This window comes from Ranitomeya imitator, chromosome 6 (assembly GCF_032444005.1).
Source record: "Ranitomeya imitator isolate aRanImi1 chromosome 6, aRanImi1.pri, whole genome shotgun sequence".
NCBI classification, from domain to species: domain Eukaryota; kingdom Metazoa; phylum Chordata; class Amphibia; order Anura; family Dendrobatidae; genus Ranitomeya; species Ranitomeya imitator.
The window spans coordinates 31,434,394-31,449,979 of record NC_091287.1 but is presented as its reverse complement, the minus strand read 5'-3'; the positions used below and the strand labels follow the sequence as shown (position 1 = coordinate 31,449,979).

At 42.8% G+C, this 15,586-nt stretch overlaps 1 protein-coding gene across 2 annotated transcripts in view; it reads left to right on the top strand.

The window, feature by feature from the left end:
* PEX1 (peroxisomal biogenesis factor 1) overlaps positions 1-15,586 on the top strand; it is a 58,964-nt gene that overhangs the window by 17,532 nt on the left and 25,846 nt on the right. For both annotated transcript variants that reach the window (XM_069729402.1, XM_069729401.1), the window contains exons 5-12: positions 891-1,582; positions 3,859-3,978; positions 4,324-4,447; positions 6,861-6,964; positions 7,631-7,719; positions 9,836-9,968; positions 12,881-12,977; positions 13,375-13,545. In XM_069729402.1, coding sequence (XP_069585503.1) covers positions 891-1,582; positions 3,859-3,978; positions 4,324-4,447; positions 6,861-6,964; positions 7,631-7,719; positions 9,836-9,968; positions 12,881-12,977; positions 13,375-13,545 — 1,530 coding nt within the window. The remainder of the gene's footprint in view (positions 1-890; positions 1,583-3,858; positions 3,979-4,323; positions 4,448-6,860; positions 6,965-7,630; positions 7,720-9,835; positions 9,969-12,880; positions 12,978-13,374; positions 13,546-15,586) is intronic.

Below are 15,586 nucleotides of genomic sequence, written 5' to 3'. Positions count from 1 at the left end.
TGCCATATATTGGCTTACGTCACCTATGGTTTCCCATCCTGCATGCATCCCCTCTTATACTTCTACAATGATTTTCCTTAAGGGAAAATAAAGAATACCAGCGTGCACTAGTCAGACGTATTGTATATGGTTTTGGCGTAGGACTCGTTTATTATGTTCTATGAGCAGGTTCGGCCGATGTGTCTGGGGTCGATTTCATTACATGTATTAATTATGGTTCCGTCACAAAACTAAACAGTTTAAATATGGTTTTATTATAAGAAAAGTGTTATCTGAAAATTACCCATTGATTAAATCTGGTTTTTATCTTTTTTTTTTTTTTAATTCAAGTCAAACAAAGATCAGAATTTTTTAAAAATGTTCACGCTGGTCAGTACCGCTAATAATAGACACATATTTCTTGCTATGTACAGATGTGTTTTCAGCGGTTTAATTATTAAAATGATTGCTAATACCTCCATATACAGTAGATAACACATGATCCACCATTCACAATAGGTGATGTCACAGCTCACCTCCTCCTCCTGTACAATGACTGATAACACCTCTATATACAGTAGATAACACTGGATCCTCCATTCACAATAGGTGATGTCACAGCTCACCTCCTCCTCCTGTACAATGACTGATAACATCTCTATATACAGTAGATAACACAGGATCTGCCATTCACAATAGGTGATGTCACAGCTCACCTCCTCCTGTACAATGACCTCTATTTACAGGAGATAACACACATATGATGTCACCGCTGTGTGTTTGTAGGAAGGTATTTAATGATTGAGGGGGTGATGGTAATCTCTGTACAGCGCTGCAGAATATGTTGGCGCTATATAAACAAGGTGGGAGTAAAAACATTTTACACTTAAGAAAATTCTTTTTCTCTCCAGGAGCTTTGACTCCAGCTGCAAGTTATGGCCGACTGGAACCTCTGACAGAGTTAATCGTGACTCCGAAAAAAAGAACTTCTGAGAATGTTTTGTCGCATTTGCCCCCTGCAGAATATGATCTTGGATCCCACAGAACAACCCATGGAACCACAAGTAGCAGCGATACGTCATCACTCAAAGACAGGAGTGAAACCTCTGAAATGCCCCCTCCGGAGGTCTCCAGCGTATGGGACTCTTTAGGAAATCTGTTTTCTTGGGCTTTGGGAAAAAATCCCGCTCGGACTCATCGTGGCCTCAATAAGGACGTCTTTGGGAGGACTGTGCTGAAAAGCGTCAGCCTAGGAGCGGTTTTCCGAGTCTCCCGCCATGTTCCTCCCATCATAAGAAATAGCCGAGCGTTCCTAGACCACACAGATGAGAACACGGTTCAGGTTTTTCTATGGTATCCAGAACCTCCAGGTTTACTTCCAGACGTGGTCGTATCGTATGGGACAATTGTCGAAATCCCTTCTCCTAAGAGACGAAAGAAAAAGAGCAGCAAGTCGAGTGTGGAGCGATCTGACGGGAGGAACGAGGAGACCACGCAGATACCTGAAGCCGTGGTGAAGATTGTGTGGCACGGGTTTGACGATATCAAAGACGTCATTGACTATGACACCAGAAATGGAAATACACATATTGCGAAAGTTTGGGTCAGTGACTACATCGGCCGTCCAATAATCGTTGATAAATAAGTCGCTGTATTGTATAACGGTTTTACAGGGTTCCTTATCCCCTTCCTCATCCAAGACGTATTCTGTTGTCATGGAGCGGATTCAGGAGCTGAGCCCGCACTACACAGGGTTGGTGCTGACTGTGCTTTACAGCCTGCACCTGCCTCTAAGGCCTCTTTCACACTTCCGTCTTTTGCTGTCTGTCGCAATGCGTCGTTCTGTGCAAGAAACGCATCCTGCAAAGTTGCCCGCAGGATGCGTTTTTTGCCCATAGACTTGTATTGCCAAAGGATCGCGACATATGGCCACACGTTGAGTCCGTCGTGCACTGGATGCATCGTGTTTTGGCGGACCGTCGTATCGAAAAAACATTCAAGGGAACGTTTTTTCGTACATCGGATCCTGCAATTCCTACCGTGCATGCGCAGCCGGAACTCCGCCCCCTCCTCCCTGGGACTTTACAATGGGCAGCAGATGCGTTGAAAAACTGCATCCACTGCCCACGTTGTGCCGAATTTTCACAACGCCCGTCGGTACGTCGCGCCGACGCATTGTGACGGCCCCGTACCGACGGGAGCGTGAAAGAAGCCTAGATAGCTCTGATCTGTGCATTTTAACCTCCTGTGGTCGTGGAGTGCCCATGGATTTCAATGACAACCTGGGGTCTGCTAAAGAGGTCCCTGTAAAGCCCAGCCACATGTGATTCTTACTATATACTGCAACACTGAAGTATATATTTATATAGTAACATAGTTAGTAAGGCCGAAAAAAGACATTTGTCCATCCAGTTCAGCCTATATTCCATCATAATAAATCCCCAGATCTACGTCCTTCTACAGAACCTAATAATTGTATGATACAATATTGTTCTGCTCCAGGAAGACATCCATATACATTTTTTTTTATTTTTTAGTCCCTATAGGGGATTTACACCTGCTAGTGATATATACTCGATTGTTATATATACTCTGATTCTTCAGTACTGCAGAATGTATCATAAGCAATCAAATAATCTTAGGTTCAAGTCCCCAAAAGGGAAAAAAAAAACGTAAAAAAAAAAACTTTAAAAATCTGTATAGAAATATATTCTTCCGTGTTGCATTATGTAGTAAAAAAAAATTACAGGAGCAGTGAGCAACTATTCTTCTTTTTTCTTATATCAATTTTAGAAAATGTAGGCCTTTGGACCTCATCTATCAATACTATCTCAAAGAAAAACTGGCCTGGCTGCAACCAATCACAATGCAGCTTTTATTTTTACAGAGCAGTTTAGTGAATGAAAGCTCAGTTCTGATTGGATGCTGTGGGTAATAAGGCAATTTTTTGTTGTGTTTTAATTCTTCACCGTATACAATGTTTCTGCTTGCTGTCAGTGGGAAAAAAAAATCTTTGCTAATGACCAGAGGCTGAAAATATAACCAGAACATTTACCACAATACTAAAGCATTGCAGTGAGTATACAAGGTTCAAGTCCTGAAAGTGGACTATAAAAAAATAAATAAAGTGAAAAGTAATTTAAGATGGTAGCAATAAGAACTACAGCTCACTCTGCAAAAAACACACACTGATGCTGCACCATCGATAGAAGAGTAAAAAAAACGTATGGGCCTCAGAAACTTGTAACACACCAATTTTTATTCTTTTTTTAATTTTTTTTTTAACTATATATATAAGTTTACGTTTTGCAGAGATGATCAATTCGACTTCCAGGACCTTGGTCAATCAGTGACATCAGTTTTCACCGGCCTCTCGACAGGAGCTTTGCAAACGTCCTCCTACCTGCAGGAACACCCGGCGTCTTTCATAATTGGTATTCCCAGCGCAACGCCATTATTGCTGCGTGACGTTGCTCCAGACCTACTGATCAGAACAGGTAGCGGCCGAGGCGGTGGTCACATGGCTCCCATGCAGTCTAGTCCGGTCACAGACTACTGACATGGCCGCTGGACTATGCCTTTTGTTCGGCTCCCCCAGCGGTCACTTGTAATACTTCTGCAAACCTGGTTCACTTTTTTTGCAGCGCCACCACAGGGAAAATGAAGCGATACATGGTGCCCATTCATATCAGTGAGTTGTCTGTATAATATAGAGCAGGACATTTCCTAACATAGTAGCAGAGCAAGCAGAGCTGCAGTGTAAAGTAAGGGGGAAGGACAGAGTAACTAAGTGCGGCATCGTACACATTGTGACATGATATGACAGTATTGTGTTTCTTGATTGTCTGATTGTTTTTCCTATATGTTGTCTCCATGCAGATTCCTGAGAGATTAAGAAAGAACTTGAATGTTAATATATCCTCCGCCGTCAGGATACAGTCAGTGGAACCCCGGCCCAAAATCCCTTCATCGATCACGCTGCAACCCAAGCAGTGCTTGGTGAGTGACTGGATCACAGATACTAAGTTTTCGGGTAATAGCAAGTGAGAGAAATTAATTTAAAAAAAAAAAAAAATCTGATTTCAAATTTACCCAAGATACACGAATATTCTAAAAGGATGCAGTGTAAAGCATGGAGGAAAGACATTCCTTCTAAGACTGTGGGTTCTGTGATCCAGCAGTGCAAAGTGTATTTATGTGTTTAGGTCAGTGGCTTAATTACCCTCCTGCAGGCTTATTTTTCTTTAACGTTCTTTTCCTGGACCACGTTTTTCAGATTTCAGCAATCCCAGAAATGATAAAACCTAAAATCACTTTTAATATCGTAATAATTGTCTTTTAAAGGGTAAAGACATTACAGCCGAAGAAATAAAAGCTGCGTTCAACTCGTGGCTGCACTCGCACAGTACCTCATCCTCGCCGTGGATTTCAGGGAAAACAGACACCGCACAGCTTTCTCTTGGTGAAGGCAAGTAATAAGAGAATGTGTTATAATTTATTGGCCTGAATATCTGTGACATAACTTGTTCTCACTGGACAACCCCTTTAACCTCTACTGCAGGATAGGTGGCAGCTTGCTGATCAGTGGGGGCCCAGTCTCAGGGACTCGCACAGATCGGCTGATTGAAATTTTTTTCTCTCCAATGGGGCACCTTTATCTCTGGTACAAAATATATCGCCGATAGGTGATGACTTTTTATCAGAAAAAAAGGTTATTTATTATTAAACGTTTTGGATCTGGTTTATATGGAGATTAAACTTTTATATTTCACATACCATACATATATAGAGGATTTGAGTCCGGACCACAATAAGGTCTGTAAAGGCTCTTTGACAAGTCATTGTATGCAAAGCACTTCTTCCAGAACATGCGGAGAAAACTGAATTATTGAGTGCTCTTACACAGTGCCCAAATAATACCTCCATACAGTGTTCAGATAATAACTCAATACAGTGGTAAAATAATATGTCCATACAGTGACCAAATAATGCCACAATGTAGCACACCTCCATAGTGTGCCCAAATAATACCTTCATAGTGTGCCTAAATAATACCTCCATATAGTGCTCAGATATCTCTATACAGTACTCAAATAATACCTCCATACAGTGTTCAAATATGTCCATACAGTGCTCAAATAATACCTGCATACAGAGCTCAGATACCTCTATACAGTACTTAAATAACACCTTCATACAGTGCTCAGATACCTCAAAACAGTACTTAAATAATACCTCCATACAGTGCTCAGATACCTCTATACAGTACTTAAATAACACCTTCATACAGTGCTCAGATACCTCAAAACAGTACTTAAATAATACCTCCATACAGTGCTCAGATACCTCTGTACAGTACTCAGATAAAACCTCCATACAGTGTTCAAATACGTCCACACAGTGCTCAAATACCTCCATACAGTGCTCAGATACCTCTATACAGTACTCAAATAATACCTCCATACAGTGTTCAAATATGTCCACACAGTGCTCAAATAATACCTCCATACAGTGTTCAAATATGTCCACACAGTGCTCAAATAATACCTCCATACAGTGTTCAAATATGTCCACACAGTGCTCAAATAATACCTCCATACAGTGCTCAGATATCTCTATACAGTACTCAATTAATACCTCCATACAGTGCTCAGATACCTCTATACAGTACTCAAATAATACCTCCATACAGTGTTCAAATACGTCCACACAGTACTCAAATACCTCCATACAGTGCTCAGATACCTCTATACAGTACTCAAATAATACCTCCATACAGTGCTCAAATACCTCCATACAGTGCTCAGATACCTCTATACAGTACTCAAATAATACCTCCATACAGTGCTCAAATACCTCCATACAGTGCTCAGATACCTCTATACAGTACTCAAATAATACCTCTATACAGTACTCAAATAATACCTCCATACAGTGTCCAAATACCCCCATACAGTGCTCAAATAATACTTCCATACAGTGCTCAAATATGTCCATACAGTGCTCAAATAATACCTCCATGCACTGCCCAAATAATACCACCATACGGCACCCAAGAAATACCATAATATAGCACCCTAATAATACCACCATATATTGTGCAAATAATGTCTCCATATAGTGCCCAAATAATATCACCATATAACGCCCAAATAATAATTCCATATAGTGCCCAAATAATACCTCCATATCATAATCACACACCTGTGTCCATGTACTTTAATAGGAGAGTTGGCATAGCGAGACAGTCCCTTTTATGAAGCATGTTTTGGTCCGGTGCTCATGGTGGAGGCCGGCGGTGGATCCCAGGACAGTGGCTTCTTTCTGCCCCATTTTTCTTAACTCTTCGGTATTTAATAATCTGTTAGCAACGTGTCCTCCTTCTGAGACCCACGTAATCATCGCCAGCTGTGATCTGTGGGGAGACCTGTCATTAAAGGGATATTCCCCGAATATCAATCACAGCTCATTGGCTGAATATCCTAGTGAATTGGTGATTGCACCGTCCTCACTACACTGGGTGGACATGGTAGAGACAGACTATAATCACATGTGTGGATCTAATATTAGACACTACGCTCCGCTGTGCCCCGGGGGCCATTACCAGATCACAGAGCAGCTGGAGGAGCAGCTAATGTCATCTGTGCATGGGGGACAGCAGGAGCCTGGAGAAAGAAGCAAGGGACTGTGGGAAATGTAGTTTACAGGGGTCACACGGACAGCACCGAAGGACCGCCCAGAGACAAGTATGTAGGAGCTGGAGGCAGAAAAAGATGGAAGACAGATCTGAGGGTTTATTATACAATAGGGAGGTGGGAAAAAATGATAAATGATAAAAATGATAATCCCCTTTAAGTGTTCTTTTTTTTTTTTTGCTACAGAAATTGCAGAATTCTCATTTATTCCACACGATTCTTCGGAATCTGCGAGACCGGACGAAATATACATGTTATGTCAAGATTTCCTACAGAAGACTAAAATTTATGTAAATATCAAGTAAGATCATTTATTAGAGAAGTTGTGCCCAGTGCTGGTAACGAGGGGGCTCAATGCAATGTGAGGGGGACATGACTAGGACATGTCGGATCGGTGTCCTAAATAACCACTTAAATTACTTTATTGATCCAGTAGTATAAAAAGCACAAAAAATGGTTGAACACAACATAACAAAAATTTAAAAGGCAGAAAATAAATATCCGCTGCGCTCCCAGACAGCATGTTTCAGACCTACAGTACATGGTCCAGCACCATGCAGGTCGGAAACATGTTGCCTGGGAGCGCAGCAAACATTTTATTTTCTGCCTTTTTAATTTTTGTTCCATTGTGTTCAACCATTTTTTGTGCTTTTTATACTACTGGATTGAAAAAGCAATTCTTGTAAGAAGATGTGAGTGACGGACATCGTTTGTACTGTTGCTGTTACTGGAGTATATCGCCGTTCACCCGGACAGGTGTTTATTCACACTTATAGCTTATTCTAAGTTCAGTTTTTAGCAGAGGACGGCCATGATGACACTGTTTTTTCGCAGTGATGATTGCTCAGGACTAATGATTACTGTGCAGCAATAATCGGATAGACCAATGTATGATGCATTTATAGGTCCCCGTCTTCTATTACCAGTAATACTAAAGTCTCTTTTATCTTATGTAGGTGGATGTAGATTTCACTCCGACGGTTAGTCCTCCCATTCTCCAGCAACCTGATCAAAGCCTCGCCTACCTGCAGATGAACAGATTGGGGTATGAAGAAAATTCCCATTTTTCTTTAAATATGTTCTAAATTCTTAACGTACAGACCACAGATGTAACTACAGCCGGGGTATCTGTACGGGTGCAGTAATACCTACACTGAGGAGAAGCAGAAGAAATGATAAAGGAGATCTTTACATACATAATTGTATGGCTAGTATAATTATTCCCTTTCTCACATCCTCAGAGTATGTATAATTTGAAAGGACTTGTGTGGATTGGACTGAAAAACTAAGCCTGCTCTGTATGCAGATGGTACCTGCTGTTATACAGAAGACCACCTATCTGAGACTACTGTGATCAGAGATGACTCTGATGACAATCATGTAACATCCCTGTTATCAGAGAAGACTCTGATGACAATCGTGTAATATCCCTGTGATCAGAGAAGACTCTGATGACAATCGTGTAATATCCTTGTGATCAGAGAAGACTCTGATGACAATCGTGTAATATCCCTGTGATCAGAGATGACTCTGATGACAATCGTGTAACATCCCTGTAATAAGAGAAGACTCTGATGACAATCGTGTAACATCCCTGTGATCAGAGATGACTCTGATAACTATCATGTAACATCCCTGTGATCAGAGATGACTCTGATAACTATCATGTAACATCCCTGTGATCAGAGATGACTCTGATAACTATCATGTAACATCCCTGTGATCAGAGATGACTCTGATAACTATCATGTAACATCCCTGTGATCAGAGATGACTCTGATAACTATCATGTAACATCCCTGTGATCAGAGATGACTCTGATAACTATCATGTAACATCCCTGTGATCAGAGATGACTCTGATGACAATCCTGTAACATCCCTGTGATCAGAGAAGACTCTGATAACTATCATGTAACATCCCTGTGGTCAGAGATGACTCTGATAACTATCATGTAACATCCCTGTGATCAGAGATGACTCTGATGACAATCCTGTAACATCCCTGTTATAAGAGATGACTCTGATAACTATCATGTAACATCCCTGTGGTCAGAGATGACTCTGATGACAATCATGTAACATCCCTGTGATCAGAGATGACTCTGATCACAATTGTGTAACATCCCTGTGATCAGAGATGACTCTGATGACAATCCTGTAACATCCCTGTTATAAGAGATGACTCTGATAACTATCATGTAACATCCCTGTGGTCAGAGATGACTCTGATGACAATCATGTAACATCCCTGTGATCAGAGAAGACTCTGATGACCATTATGTAACATCCCTGTGATCAGAGATGACTCTGATGACAATCATGTAACATCCCTGTGATCAGAGATGATTCTGATGACAATCATGTAACATCCCTGTGATCAGAGAAGACTCTGATGACAATTATGTAACATCCCTGTGATCAGAGATGACTCTGATGACAATCATGTAACATCCCTGTGATCAGAGATGATTCTGATGACAATCGTGTAACATCCCTGTGATCAGAAAAGACTCTGATGACAATTTTGTAACTCGCTTAGATGCAGCAGTTATCAGTTATCACGGCATCTAAGGGGTTAGAATGAGGAGCAGAGCCCAAATACATGTATTTAAAAATATTCCCAAAGGTGAACAACCTCTTAAACTGATGGCAGGAAAATACAAGGCAATGCAGGAGTATTGCTTGCATTGTAACTAAGATCAATCAATCTCATGTTCAAGTCTCCTTTAAAAAAATAAGTAAGTTTAAAAACAATCAAGAACATTAACAATAAAACGTTTTAAAATAATTAAAAAACAATTGCTGTTTTTTTGTCATTGGTCGAATTAAAACTACAACTTGTGCCAAAAAAAATAAAAACAAGCCCTAAAAAAAAAAAAAATGTTATGGCTCTTTCTGTAGTCAAGGGAGAGAAAAATAAAAGCAGAAAAATGGATCCTCTCCACTTTGAGAAGGGGTTCAGGTGTTACAGATAGGTATGCAGTGAGCTCCCCCTAGTGGTGTCTGCTAACGCAGAACATGTTATTATTTAGCTACTTCTGTGTGGCTGCTTCCTTCTCCCGGTCGGTGGTCGTCCTGCACCTGATCGCTCCTTCCGCCTCTAGGCTTGTAGCAGCTTTAATACAGAAGGATTTATATACAGGTGCTTTTATATTACAGTGGTGTTGATGGCTTACTGACAACCTGCTACGACCATATTGTTCACTGTCTAATGGGACGTCCATTATCCAGGCAGTTTGTCTCCACGGCATCTGGACTACGCAGCGGAGCTGTGCTCCTATCTGGACCAAAGGTATCAGCATGCGAGTGCTTTATGCAATGGTCAGAACATTTAAAGGCGCATTTCCATGTTATAAAGTGATGGCATATATGTAGGATATTCTAATTAGTGGAGGTCCGAATTCTGAGGTAGCCTCTGATCCTGAAGGTGAGATTGCAGTACTGGTTTATAACTGGGTCCCTTTACTGTGTTTCCCCTGCACAGCTATTCCCCAGCCAGGGACTTGGGCGACCCTGCACTCTTCATTCTCTGGATCAGTAACTGTCCCAGTGGTCAGAACCCTACTAATCATAGTTACAGCATATGCCAGCGATACGTAATCGCTTTATAAAATGGCAATATTCCTTTAAAGGCAAACACCACTTGATAAAAAATTTTCAAACGCTTTAAAGGGGGTTTATACCACAAATGGTATAAATAGATATAAAATGCTTGGTCAGTGTCTTATCTCTGGGTGTCTGACCGTGGGGCTGCAACACTGTCACTGTTTGATGTCTGGGTGTCTGACCCTGGGGCCGCAGCACGGTCAGTGTTTGATCTCTGGGTGTCTGACCGTGGGGCCGCAGCACGGTCAGTGTTTGATCTCTGGGTGTCTGAACGTGAGGCCGCAGCACGGTCAGTGTTTAATCCCTGGGTGTCTGACCGTGGGGCCACAGCACGGTTAGTATTTGATCTCTGGGGGTCTGATCGTTGTGCCACAGCACGGTCAGTGTTTGATCTCTGGGGAGGGACTGTGAGGCCGCAGCACGGTCAGTGTTTGGTCTCTGGGGGTCTGACTGTGAAGCTGCAGCACGGTCAGTGTTTGATCACTGGGGAGTGACTGTGAGGCCTCAGCACAGTCAGTGTTTGGTCTCTGGGGTCTGACCATGGGGCCGCAACATGGTCAGTGTTTGATTTCTGGGGAGTGACTATGAGGCCTCATCGCGGTCACTGTTTAGTCTCTGGGGGTCTGACTGTGAGGCCGCAGCACGGTCAGTGTTTGATCACTGGGGAGTGACTGTGAGGCCTCAGCACAGTCAGTGTTTGCTCTCTGGGGTCTGACCATGAGGCCTCAGCACAGTCAGTGTTTGGTCGCAGCATGGTCAGTGTTTGATCACTGGGGAATGACTGTGAGTCCGCCTCATGGCCAGTGTTTAATTTCTGGGGGTCTGACCGTGGGGCTGCATCACCCTGAGTATTCATTTTTAGTCAGTGTGTGAGAGGCTGTCCCTCCAGGTAAGACCTACTATGTTCACAACACATTTTAGATGTTGATTTTTCTTGGACTTATAGGGTGATATTACCCATGCAAAGGAGATTTGTAGTATCTTTCTCTTCTGAATTGGTGCTGAACCGCTCACACTCATTGTGGTAACTTGACTGGGATTTGCCAAATTAATGTCATGTCCCCTCCTCTTCTGGCTTGTTGATTGGTCGTCACGGCTGATGTCGCCTTATTTGACCGCTAGAATTAGGAGGACGCTGCTACACATAGTGCAGGTGCAGCGGGATGGTGAAAGAAGGGGCGGAAAAAGATAAAAAGTGAGTGCATGGTCGGATGGAGTTAGCGTTATAGGGGTCCAACCAGTGGCGGACATATCATTGGTGCAACATGTCCGGCCACATAAGGGCCCAAGAGGTAAGGGGGCCCATTTTTACCTCCAAAGCAGGTGAAATGTTGCACTTTTAGAAGCTCTTGGGCTGCAAATGACCCATATAGTGTACTTGCACTGGAGCATTTTTCTGCCTGTATCAGCCAGTGGGTCGGACAAATACTCAGCAGCCTGGAGGGGAAGCGCAGCACAAAACACTTTAAATGACATTATAGAGATATTTTTACTACTAAAATTGAGTTTTTGAATAATTACTCTGACATATACTCTAGGACGTATACGTTATCTGAATGCTTCCGAATCATGGCATCCTTAACTGAAGGATCCTGTTGTAAAAAAATATATATATGCATTTAACGTATATATGGATTTTTTATGTACCTATAGCAGTGCAGTCGACTGTGCTATATGTTTTTTTCTTTTAAGTCGGGCTTCGCTATTGTATGGCATGCATCGGAGGAAGGTTCGGGTTTTACATCCCGGGATCTATGTTCATCTGATGCCTAAAGGTACCTTCACGCTGAACGATATCGCTAGCGATCCGTGACGTTGCAGCGTCCTGGCTAGCGATATCGTTCAGTTTGACAGGCAGCAGCGATCTGGATCCTGCTGTGCCATTGTTGGTCGGAGCAGAAAGTCCAGAACTTTATTTCGACGCCGGACTCCCGCAGACATCGTTGAATCGGCGTGTGTGACGCCGATTCAGCGATGTCTTCACTGGTAACCAGGGTAAACAACGGGTTACTAAGCGCAGGGCCGCGCTTAGTAACCCGATGTTTACCCTGGTTACCAGCGTAAACGTAAAAAAAAAAAAAACACTTCATACTTACATTCCAGTGTCTGTTCTCTCCGGCGCTCTGCTTCTCTGCACTGTGTAAGCGCCAGCCGGAAAGCACAGCGGTGACGTCACCGCTGTGCTCTGCTTTCCGGCCGGCGCTTAGTGCAGAGAAGCAGAGCGCCGGAGAGAACAGACGCCGGAATGTAAGTATGTAGTGTTTGTTTTTTTTTACGTTTACGCTGGTAACCAGGGTAAACATCGGGTTACTAAGCGCGGCCCTGCGCTTAGTAACCCAATGTTTACTCTGGTTACCAGGGGACTTCGGCATAGTTGGTCGCTGGAGAGCTGTCTGTGTGACAGCTCTCCAGCGACCACACAGCGACGCTGCAGCGATCGGGATCGTTGTCTAGATCGCTGCAGCGTCGCTTAATGTGACGGTACCTTAAATCGAAGCTTTGGATGTGAATGGAGAAGAAGAATTCATCTCATATCATGCGGTATGATCAATATTCGGTCCCTGTACCCTACATTCATCTACTGTTTGTTTTCCCCAGGGCTGTGGAAAATCCACTATGGCGAGGGCATTATGCAGAGAGGCGTTCAACAACCTGGAAGCCTATGTGGAGGAAATCGACTGTAAATTATTAAAAGGTACTTTATGATGAGTGGTATACAGCCATAGTTCACTGCCAGGAAGAACATCTGAGGAAATCCTCTTTTAGCCGTTCCATTCACTTGAATGAGACTGAGCAGTAATACCAGAAGTAAGACCCTTTGTGTGACCCCCTTCGGTCAGCTAATCATCAGGGTGCTGGGAATAGGGTATCGCTGGCCCATTGTGTCCATAGATGTCACTCTTTTGCATTGCATACAACGCAGCACTCGTCTTATTTTGTTGTTCATCCTGTGCATCCTGGTTCATTACACTGATTCTGTAGCCAGAAGACAGATATTGGTGCTGTAATAGCTGCCATTAATCTGTTTAAGAAATAATAAGAAAATGAAGTTGCTAGTTCCATGTAACCTTTCTTGTATGGTGACCCTTCAGGAAAGACTCTAGAAAGCTTATGCCAGACTCTGGAGGAAGGATTTGCGGAGGCGGCGTGGAGGCAACCAGCTGTTCTTTTACTGGATGACCTGGATCACATTGCTGGTGTGCCAGCAACACACGAACAGGAGCATGGCCCGGAGGCCGTGCGCAGCAAGCAAGTGTCTTATGGTAAATCTATATTTCTACGCTAAAAACATAAATCATTTAATTACAAAATTATCCCTGGTTTACACTGGAGTCCAAACATTTTGCACCCCCTGTACTATGACTTCTGTTCGGTTCTGGTAGAGGTACATGACTGAATTTGCTTCTTCGGTGCCTCTTGGGAAGTGGGAGATATGGTTACGTAGGATAACAGCCATAGACGTCCAATAAGGGATCACTGAAAGCTCCCATAGTCAGGAGGGTAGTCCAACGACCCAAAGCTCTGCCACAGAGATGTAGCAGAGATAGGCATGCACATAAAGTGAATAGTCAGGCAATGCAAGGTTCAGCAATGGTGATGTAGCAGAGTTGGGCATGCACTACAGGAGAATAGCCAGGCAATACAAGGTTCAGCAATGGTGATGTAGCAGAGCTGGGCATGCACTACATGAGAATAGTCAGGCAATGCAAGGTTCAGCAATGGTGATGTAGCAGAGTTGGGCATGCACTACAGGAGAATAGTCAGGCAATGCAAGGTTCAGCAATGGTGATGTAGCAGAGTTGGGCATGCACATAAAGTGAATAGTCAGGCAATGCAAGGTTCAGCAATGGTGATGTAGCAGAGTTGGGCATGCACTACAGGAGAATAGCCAGGCAATACAAGGTTCAGCAATGGTGATGTAGCAGAGCTGGGCATGCACTACATGAGAATAGTCAGGCAATGCAAGGTTCAGCAATGGTGATGTAGCAGAGTTGGGCATGCACTACAGGAGAATAGTCAGGCAATGCAAGGTTCAGCAATGGTGATGTAGCAGAGATGGGCATGCACTACAGGAGAATAGCCAGGCAATGTAAGGTTCATCAATGGTGATGTAGCAGAGTTGGGCATGCACTTCAGGAGAATAGTCAGGCAATACAAGGTTCAGCAATGGTGATGTAGCAGAGTTGGGCATGCACTTCAGGAGAATAGTCAGGCAGTACAAGGTTCAGCAATGGTGATGTAGCAGAGTTGGGCATGCACTACAGGAGAATAGTCAGGCAGTACAAGGTTCAGCAATGGTGATGTAGCAGAGTTGGGCATGCACTACAGGAGAATAGTCAGGCAGTACAAAGTTCAGCAATGGTGATGTAGCAGAGTTGAGCATGCACTACAGGAGAATAGTCAGGCAGTACAAGGTTCAGCAATGGTGATGTAGCAGAGTTGGGCATGCACTACAGGAGAATAGTCAGGCAGTACAAGGTTCAGCAATGGTGATGTAGCAGAGTTGGGCATGCAGTGCACAGTGTATTCCGAGAACAATCAAGGTACAATTGTAAGGTTTAATATTAAGTATAAGCGCATAACGCAAAGGTAAAACAACACCAAGGAGGCCAGCGTGCTCGCATTTTAATCCTACACTATATATATATATATATATATATATATATATATATATATATATATATATATATATATATATATATATATACACACTATATGTCACTCTGATGCAAAAGTTTAGTAAACTTTAAAAAAAAACATAGAAACCCTTTCTCCATAATAAAGTAATCCTGATATTTTTATTTAATCATAAATGGCAAAAAAAATACAACAACATTGCCGTTTTTTCCTTTTACATTCCCTCATCCGACCAAAAAAGTATATGTAGCCTAAAGGAGGGCTTTATAAAGTTCTATACAGCCATAGTGATGAGCGAGTGTGCTCGGATAAGGTGTTATCTCAGCATGCTCGTGTGCTAATAGAGCACTTTGGCATGCTAGAATGATATGTTGGAGCCCCCACAGCTGCATGTCCTGCCCTGTTCGACAGCCGCAACACATGGAGGGATTGCCTGTTTGTGTATTGCCGCATTCTTAGAAAAAATACAGTTTTATTCTCTTTAAATGGAGCCTGTCAGCAGTTTTGTCTTTTGCCTCCAAGTCTGGTGGCAGAATGACTGACTTCTATGACTTTTCATATACAGTTTTACTGTATATGACTGGTTTATGGCCGTTAAGTCCAACCAGGGACCCACTATAGCAAGCAATGAATGGCAGCGTCAATACAGGGATCGCTCACTACACA